Here is a 9585-nt window from a genome sequence, read left to right on the forward strand (position 1 = left end):
TACACCGCTATCTCTTTTTTTAATATTAACAAATACAAGGAGCAGAGAGAGCCAGCTGCTCTCTGCCATCCCCTGAGGGAAAGCCAGAGCACAAAGCAGCTCCTCTGGCCTTCCTCCAACTGCAGGGCCTGCCTAGCTCCTCCCTAGGCAGAAGCTTTGTTCCAGCCCAGCTTCCCTCATCCCAACTCCCCAGTCAGGATGGGAGGCACATGGGTGCTGGCGGTGGGAAGAATACTGTAGTTCCAGTCTCTGCTCCTTTATGTCTCAGCCTGGATGGGGATCACTCATCCTTCTGCAACTAGCTCCTCAATTGTCCTGGCCCGGGAGCCAGGAGGGCAATGAGTCACACCCACAGGAGCAGGCTGTGCGACTTCAGTCATCTTCAGATGACTCCTCTTCTGCCTCTTTCAGCCACTGGATGAACCTCTGCAGCTGTAAGGAAGCAGAGGGGAGATCTACTGGGGGAGGAGCACATAACCCTCCTGTTCTTAGCAGATAAACAGCTCTAACAACTACAGAGGCCCAGGGACCAATGACCCTAGCGTCTAGGGGCAAGGACCTGGGAACCAGACAACCTCCTTGGTGAGAGGAGGGTAGCCTGACTCACCTGTTGATTCTTACGCAACTGCCGGCCCTTGTCAGTTGTGTCCCTTTGGCTGAACCAGCTCAGGATTGTTTCCTCGGCGAGGATCTCCAGCTGGTACAAAGCCATCAGCACCTGCAGAAGGCCAGCAAAGGGGATCTCAGGGGTCTTACAGGGTCCAACAAGACATAATGGATAACAGAGGAAGAGGAAGCATGACCTTAGCATCTCTCTACCAGGCCCCTATCTTCCTTCCACACACTGAGCAGCCTCCTCCAAAACAGACAAGACTCAGCTGTTCACTCAGCTACTGGGGCAGGTATAACTTCTGGAAGGAACTATTGCTGCATAGAGCTTTGTACATTCCTAGGCCACCCCCTACAAGCGGCTGCCTTCCAAGCTGTAGTATTCCAGCAATAAGCAAAATATTAGGGGTGGATGGTACTGTTCACCAAATTCCATACTGGATTCATGTTAGCCTCTGTTTTGTGTCTCCATGGGGGTCACCAAGGCCTCTTTCAAAGCAAATGCAGGAGCATGGGGCTTGGGGTGGTATTCACCTTGGCCATGGAAGTACCAAGAACTTCGTGCTCCAGGAAGAAGTCCTCAATGGCTGCTAATGCTTCCAAATGGTCAGCTGCACGTTTTATATAGTTCCTAAAAACAGGGCTCCAAGCTTTGAGCAGCTATGGAAGAAAGGAGGAGAAGGAAGCTGCAATATACTCCTGAACATGCACTTATACCTGGATAGCAAAGAACATCAGTATTCATGACATGGGAGGATAGGAGGGAGATGATATAGGCCCTATGGAATCATGTCAGAGGAACTTAGGAGTTCCTGCCAGTTAGAGTTGGGAAAAAAGAAGAGACTGCTCAGAGAAGATGAAAGGGGATCAGATGTTGTAGGCTGCCTCAAAATACCTATTCCCAGTCTAGAAGTTGATCTCGTGCTGGGTCAAATCACTTTCATAGAGTCTGACTGTCCAAGTCTATTCTGAATATACCTTTGGGGGCCTAGTATGGTCTCAATCTTGAAGTCTCAAAGGCCACTCAGTATTGAACCCAACTGGACTCCTCTGGACCAGCTAAAGGTGTTCTAGAACCCAACCAGCTTCCAGAGGCAAGGAGAAAGGAACCAGAAATAACACACATCACATAATAAGACCTTCTATTCCTGATTTCCTTTGAAGTCAAGTATAGCAAGGGTATGTATCTGCCTCTACCCAATCCCCTGTACCCATCCCAAATTTTTGCTCACAGGAAGCAGCAGGGAACAGTAGCGGTTTGGGTCAAGCGGAGAATCCATTTGTTTCAGGGGGAATTCCAGGACCACGTGGCTTAGTACCTGCATCACCTCCTTTAGACTTATGTTGTAGGCGTACCTGTGGGGACACTAGGGTGACACCAGGGCCTCCACTGGCCCTTCAGCATGCTGTAGAAATAAGATTTTCACAGAACACTGGTGGAGAGGAAGTCGGATGGAACAACATGGAAGGGGAGGGCTTAGGAAGGGAAAAATCTATGCTGAGGCTAGAACCTAATGCTCTCCTTGCTCCAAATGCTACTGGCCTTCTCCATTTGGATGTCAAGGGAATAGGTTCCTATTTGGAAAAGAAACACTTAGAAGAAAACCTGCCTGGGATTACCCCAAGGAGAACAGGGAGGGGCTGCTCTTACTTGAGAGAGTTGATTTCCAGGACTAGATTGTCACAAGAAATATTCTCCTCTTTGCCCCGCTGTAGTGTTCCCAGGACTTCATTCTGGAACACTAAAATCAAAGGAAGAATAAGTTCATGGGCCAACATCATTCCACAATGCTCTAACTCTGCAGTCCCCAACTCCTGGGCTGTGGACCAGTACTGGTCTGTGTCCTGTCAGGAATTGGGCCACACAGCAGGAGGTAAGTAGCAGATGGGTGAGCAAAGCTTCATCTGTATTTATAGCCACTTCCCATCAATATCATTACCTCCTGAGCTCTGCCTCCTGTCAGATCACCATGGCATTAGATTCTCATAGGAGCATGAACCCTACTATAAACTGCCCACGCGAGGGATCTAGGTTGCACGCTCCTTATGAGAATCTAATGCCTGATGATCTGAGGTGGCACTGAGGTGGTGATGCTAGTACTGGGAAGCAGGTGCAAATACAGATCATTATTGGCAGAGAGGTTTGACTGCACAGAGACCATAATAAATTAATTGCTTGCAGACTCATATCAAAACCCTATCAGTGAGTGGCAAATGAAGATGTAGAAAAAGAATATTAGAAATTAGAAATAAAGTACACAATAAATGTAATAAAATAAATGTAATGTACTTGAATCATCCTGAAACCATCCCCCTGTCCGGGGAAAAACTGTCCTCCATGAAACCAGTCCCTGGTGCCAAAAAGGTTGGGGACCGCTGCTCTCAGTCATCTAGTCCTGACTTTATACCAAACCCTTTCTGGGAAGAACATAAGCCTTTGGCTAGTTGATCCAGGCAAAGGATAAACTGGGGGCTTTCCTCCTTTTTCCAGGGCACTGCTCTCCTGGTCTCTCACCTGTGATGTCATCCATTTGAGGGGAGCCTGTCCGGCTGTCCAGCTCCTCAGAATCCATACTTTGCTCACTCTCACTTCCACTCTCTTCTTCCATGTTGATCCTGAGTCCTGAGAATTCATAAAGGATAAAGAGAAAAAATAAAAAAAGAGCCACTGACAAACAGTAATATATCTGTCCTGTCTACATGAATAAAGGAATATACAAGTAATGTAATTCTGAAATATTCATTATCCTTCAAAATATTCAGATTTTAGTAGAAGGAGGAAGGCAGGCATAAGGCCTAGCTCACCCCACAGATTCTGTCGTAGTTCCTCCTCCTCCTCCATGTTCATGTCTGCAACTTTCCAGAGGTAGCCCTGGCCTGCAACTCCTACTTCTGTTGGATTGTAACCTGGAAAAGGCATTGATCTATACAGAAGGCCTAGCAGAAGCACCAATCCCTCCAGGAGGAAAACATTCATTTTCCTATGGGGCAGAGAGAGACACATAGATGCCCCACACCTGTTGAGCCTCACACCTTTCATCTTCACTTTCTCTTTTTCTTGACCAGCCCCAGAATCATCACTGAACTGGCCATCATCTTCATCTTCCTCTGCATCTGGAGGGTGCAAAGAGATCACCGAGCCCTCAGGCAGCACGACGTCTGGGCCCACTATCACCTAGGGGAGAAAAAAAAAAAGGAGCGGATCACATAGAACCATCAGTGTGTTGAGGAAAAGTACATCCTGACAATGAAAGAGTGACTTTTAAAATTTTTTTTCACTATGCTAAGTAGAAAGTAAATGAAACCACTGGATTTGGACTCTCAAGCCAGACTGGATTATGGGTGGAAATAAGGGCCCTCTGGCTCAGCATGATTATCACTCGATTTGGGGCCTGTGCATAATATGGAGCAGGTCTCACCTGGGAAGTGAGGACACAGCGTGGCTTCAGTGTAACTCGTTCCTTAACTTCAGCGTTGTCACAGAGCAGAGACTGATGGATCTGTGCTCCAGCAGCCACTCGAACACCCTGCCACAGATAGGCCTGGTCCAGCACAACATTATCACCTGGCTCGGGATGGAAAGGACTCCTGGTCACTCAGGGCTCAGACAAGAGCCCTTCATGGAAGACAGGGCTGACTGACACCACCACAGCTCTCTCCTAACACACCATCCCTCAATTCACCAGAAATACCCACTCACCGTCTTAAGCCCAGGCCTGTGCATAGAACATTGCTTAGCCTGACCATCCTCTACAAGGTTTACAATAATTATAGACTATCTATCAGGCTTAAGAACCTGAGAACCTTCAAGATTCCTGGGGACCCCTTGAACTCATGAACCTTATTAGAATCGTATCCATGTCTATAAGGAGAACCAAATTATTCCACCTCTTCTTGTACATTTTAGAATCTGAATCTTATTGCTCTTTTAAAGGGGCAGTACTATTCGAAGCATCACATTCTTACAACCAAAATGAGTTGCCAAGAGGCTAATGAGGCAGTTATAGTAGAGTAAAAAAAACACTGGACTTACAACCAGAATTCCCAGATTTAAGTCCCACCACTGCCTCTTATTAGCTATGACCATGGGTAGGACAACCTCTTTGAGCTTGTTTATTTATTTATAAATTAGGGATAAACAACATCTATCTCACAGGTTTTTGTGAGGATTAATGAAACAATGTATGTAAAAGCCCTTTGTAAACTATAATGCAGTAAATAAATGTTGTTATTGGTGCTAATTATCCAGTTGGTCCTGAATGTAAAATACAGGGTACCATGGAATGTGGAGAGTCACCCAATAAGAAGTTTACAGGCCACAAATTAAGGTATCAGTAATTTCAAATCTGTTTCCTCCTTTCTTAAGGTAGCCACTCAAGTTCCTTTTTCCCACGGACTGCCCCCTGTGTATCCATCCTTGTTTCTGGAGACAGAGGACACTCCAGGTTCCCGCTCCTAGGATGGCTGGCTTGATTCCGCATCTGTGCTCACCAATGTGGCAGCCAGGGCCAATGACACTGTTGGTGATGGAGCAATTGCTACCAATGACAGTGCCAGAGCCCAGGAGCACATTTTCCTCCAGGATGCTGCCATGGCCCAGGCTGACCTCGGGCCCTCGGTAGATGTTGTGCCGGGAATGAGTGCAGCTCTGGGTGGTGCTGTCAGTGAAGTTTGCCTCTGGGGTGAGAGGGTAGACCCATCGGCGGATGACGTCGGCGCAGACAGCTGAGTACATGTGTAGGTTGGAGACCCGGGCACCATATTCCCTAGTTGTTACATGCATGTGGATCTGGTTCCCTAGGATCTGAATGAGAGGGAAAGGGAGGTCACCCAGGCAAGGAAGACAGAAAGAATGCCCCCAAGTACAGCACCTTTCTAATACTCTGCCTTTCACTGTTACAGCCCAAATGGCCTAAGACTTCCTGTACTGTTCTCCTCACCCTCCCTCCTAGGGCTCACAGAAGGAACCAAAAGTTACCAGGATAAGATAAAATCATAGCCCTCTCCTAAAGAGGCATAGTAAGCCTTTTCTTACCTCCTCATTCACTAACAGGCCTCGTACAAAGTCATCTCGAGTTTGGTAGTCAAAGTTGTCTGTAAAGAGCTGAGCCACCTGGGGGGTAAAGTAGGGTGGGTTAAGGTTAGGTGCTATTCTCTGGCAGTATAGATAAGCCCCTAGAGACCTATCATACCCTATGACATAGGACATGGACCAGAATCTCAAAGAGATTCCCAGTGGGATACTGGGGACAAGATGACAGTACCTCTTTGCTTTAGGACAGATAAGAAAAAGAGCAAGAAAAATATAGCCTGGCCTTCTAAGGGGGCAATAACATACCCTCAGAGTTCTATTCTTTGGGTGTGTGACCTTGGCCCTGAAGAGCTCACCTGAGGAGAGCAGATGCTGATATGACAATCCAGTAAATCATACCGAATCTCCACTCCATCTCCATTGCCCTGAAACAGGCTCTGTGGGGACAAGTTATAAGGACTGTAATTTGTTTCTCCTGTTGAAGCCTGTCACTTTCCTACCTCATGGACCCCAGATACCCACACACCAGAGGAAATGAAAAACGCCGGAGGCCCTGGGTCTTCTGAAAATGGAGAATCCGGTTTGTGGCACTATCCACAGCCACTACCACATTGTCCTCTTGGCAACGAGTCGGGTGGCTGGGGGATGACTCCTTGAAGATCATTGTCATCACAGATACATTTTTTTCTAGCTTCCGCCTCAACCTATAAAGGATAGGAAGGAAAAAGCTGCAAAAAAGCAGTCACATGGCTTTGCTGGTCCCCAACCCTTATCCCTGTCATTCTCCCATCCTGACCTGTGTTCCTCAAGGGCTCTGGTAATATTGATGTTTGAGATGACATCCCCATACACCAGAATGAAGTCAGAGCGCACCAAGGCCTTGGCATCAACATCACGGAGGACATCTCCCAGTGATCGATATAACTCTGATGTAATTATTCGAACCACATTCAGGGATGTAGGGCGGCACCACTTGGATTTCCTAAGGGAAGGTGGAGGTGAGGGGAATGTGTAAATCAAGCATAAAGATCATATGAACCTTCTCTATTTTTCTCCCCCATTCAGCACTCACACTCCTTCTCTATGGCTTTTTTGGGTCCTTGCCAGCGTCCTCAACTTCAAAGAGACTCATGAACTATAATTAATGCTTTCAGCATCCTGTGTCACCAGTCTTGTTTTATGGCATAGAGAAACATGGTTATTTCCTCTCTATACCTTGACCCCTATCCTCAAACATGGATTTAAACTCAAAATCCTGCTGAAACCTAGGGTACAGAAAGTACCTGGGGAACACACTTTTTTTCATGTCAGCTTTTTCCTTGTGAAGTCTATATAAAATTTAGGAACTGTCTGATGGAGACCATGCTAATATCCTAAACTTCCATAAATCCTGAGATTTAGTGTTTTTTTGAGATTTCAACAAACATTTGTTAAGTGCTCACTATATGCTTGGCATTAAGCTAGGCAGTGGGAATACAAAGAATGAAGAAGAACTCATTTTTGTCATCAAAGGTCAGAACAAACATTATTTAAAAACTCAGTGCAAAAACAAAGATGTTATTTTTCTAACTTCCATATTGGAGCCATTAAATAAAAAGCAAAGTCCACTGGGACCAAACTTTATAGGTGAGAGTCAGAAAAACCCCAGTGTTATTCTTTAATCTTTGTCACAGGAACTCCAAGACAGATACGAGGCTTCAGCTGCTCACCTCCTGATAAGTTAAGACAACACTCTTGGAATTTACAATGGGATCTAAATAGACACATTTTTTTCCCTTCACATTTCCCCTTATTAAATTAATTCCATCCTGAAAAAACTGGAAAAAGGGGGTGAAACATGGAAAGAAAAATCGCAGGATCTTACAGTAAATGTTCTTTGATTTGAGCCGCCTTCCAGCAACAAAAGACAAAGGTTTCCTGTACACCTGTGGCAGTCAGGAATTCCAGAGTGTAGTCAATTAATGCCACGTTGGCTAGGGGCAAGAGGACCTGGAGGGTAGGATATAAAAAAAATTTGAGATCTTGGATCTGTTAAGGGCTCTTTGGTTACTCCACTACAATAATAATTTTCACTTCTCTATGAGTATATCCAAACACTATAGTTTTGCTTTACCCATTCAATTCAAAGGTAAACAGGTTCCTGTCTTTGACATTCATAGCTTGCTCTAAGCTTGAGTCTAAGATGTTGCAATTTGGGCATAATAAGCATAGAATCTGTTTGTCTAGTATCAGACAGAGCTGTGATAGAATAGCAGACCATTGCTGACAAAGGATAATAATGGAAATCAATAAAGTCTCCATAAATTTAAGCACTACTAAGGCCTTCCTCCCCACAAAAATTTCCTTCCTTGGTCCCTTTTTAAGAGTCAGGAGCTACTACCCTCCATCACTTGGCTTTTCTGGGGAGAGTTAGAGGGAATTTTCCCTAAACCCAATGCAGTTCCCTCTCTTTGATAGAACTGGGTACTGCTAAGTGACCAAGCAAATCCCAGAGCCAGCTCAGTCCAATTCCCCACTGTCTCCACAATTCAGAGGCTAACGGCAACCAACCACTAAACCCATTTTGTCCTTTCGACAGAAGGCACTGGCAGTCATTAAAATCTGAACGGAAAAAAAGTACACTGCCTGAGATCTAGCCCGCTCTTTTTTAGGCATACTATCGGTCTTTCAGAGGCAAAGGGTAGTGTTTCTTTTCACCCAAGCATCTCTCCTCTGCAAGGTTAAAGGCGGCGCAGCCTCCTCTAGGGGCATTGATTCCTGGTGAGAAAGCTTCTCTTCAGTACTGTTTCTACGTTTAGTACTCTCCATTCCTCTAAAACCTGAGGTAGACAGCAATATGAATGCCCAAATCAGCCAGCCACTGACTTGGTCAGGGCTTTAGACTGTCCCTCTTTCGCCTTCCTCCTAACCAGATAAGCTCGGTTTTAGGATAACAGGATGGACACAAGTCCTTCCAGAGCACGCTGCACTAGGCAGCCGAAAGGATAACATACTCCAGCCCCGCCACCCTCCGGGCCCACTGGCTGCTTGCGTGCGCGGAGCTCACCCGAGGCTGGTCTTTGGATATCGGGAAGAAGCGGCGGTTGAAGCTGTCGGCCACCAGAACTGCTTGTAGGGGCGGCGGCGGTTCCTCTTCCGCCCCTCTGGCTCCCCCACCGCCGCCGCCGCCTCCCGGCCCAACGCCGCTGCGCTTGCTAGCCCGACTAGCCGCCGCACCAGGCGGTGCCACCACGGTGGCCGCCATCTTCTTCGCTCACGGCCACCACTTCCGCAGGGAAACTGACACCGCACGCAGTAGGGGACAAAAAGGACCTGGCACTTGAAAAGCGAAGGGCTAACTAACGTAGGGAAGGAGGAGACGAGAAGAGACGAGTGCGCATGCGTCTTCCCCTAGCACCCTCCGGGTCTGAGGTGAGCCCGAGGCGTGAGGGGTGGGATTCCGCCGGTTGTCCTGGGAGAGGAGGCGTAGGGTGGGGGTGCGGTCCCTTAGACATCAGACACCATCTGCAAGTATTATAGGCCTTCATTTGTACGTGAACGAGCCGATAATCTTGCGGCATGATGGGACTTGTGGTCGCCGCGAGGGGGCCAGATCCATCCGGGATCTGTAATCGTCCAGCGGTTTCCCCGCCCCGAGCACGTTAAAAATCGTAGTCCTCCGTATTCAGTCTACTCATCTCAAGGGACCTGGCGCCTTGGGGAGCTGGAACCGAGTCAGACTTCCCCTCCCCACAGGGAATTCACATAAATACGGAACGTGGTATTGTAGGGAGAGTAGTAATTCTATTGAGCGATGATTGGGGGACACACAAGATACAAGCATTATCTTATTTAATTCGTCACATACCTCTGCAAGACACTTTATCATTCGTTGAGCAAACACTACTTGAACTCTGAGAGGGAAGTTCACGCAGCTAGTAAGTGGAAGAACAGATATTGGAACC

At 47.0% G+C, this 9585-nt stretch overlaps 1 protein-coding gene across 1 annotated transcript; it reads right to left on the bottom strand.

Moving 5' to 3' along the window:
- Positions 1 to 8913, bottom strand: EIF2B5 (eukaryotic translation initiation factor 2B subunit epsilon). The gene is made up of 16 exons (XM_069472851.1): positions 8688 to 8913; positions 7506 to 7630; positions 6438 to 6623; positions 6168 to 6345; positions 5998 to 6078; positions 5645 to 5722; positions 5101 to 5413; positions 4029 to 4174; positions 3643 to 3784; positions 3415 to 3516; positions 3125 to 3232; positions 2261 to 2351; positions 1842 to 1965; positions 1144 to 1269; positions 608 to 718; positions 1 to 432 (listed from the first exon to the last, which is right to left on the bottom strand). The coding sequence occupies exons 1-16, from the start codon at positions 8883 to 8885 to the stop codon at positions 373 to 375; spliced, it is 2169 nt and encodes a 722-aa protein (XP_069328952.1). The 5' UTR covers positions 8886 to 8913; the 3' UTR covers positions 1 to 372.
- Between the last annotated feature and the right edge of the window lie 672 nt (positions 8914 to 9585).

The sequence above is a fragment of the Eulemur rufifrons genome, chromosome 7, assembly GCF_041146395.1.
Source record: "Eulemur rufifrons isolate Redbay chromosome 7, OSU_ERuf_1, whole genome shotgun sequence".
NCBI classification, from domain to species: domain Eukaryota; kingdom Metazoa; phylum Chordata; class Mammalia; order Primates; family Lemuridae; genus Eulemur; species Eulemur rufifrons.

What these genes read in the sequence shown, in the direction of transcription:
- EIF2B5 (XM_069472851.1), bottom strand. Translation starts at nt 8,885, where the DNA reads ATGGCGGCCACCGTGGTGGCACCGCCTGGTGCGGCGGCTAGTCGGGCT. An exon ending in TATCCAAAGACCAGCCTCGG is followed by an intron (nt 7,631 to 8,687) that starts GTGAGCTCCGCG and finishes CCTACCCTCCAG; the next exon opens with GTCCTCTTGCCCCTAGCCAA. An exon ending in GGCGTTTTTCATTTCCTCTG is followed by an intron (nt 6,079 to 6,167) that starts GTGTGTGGGTAT and finishes TTGTCCCCACAG; the next exon opens with AGCCTGTTTCAGGGCAATGG.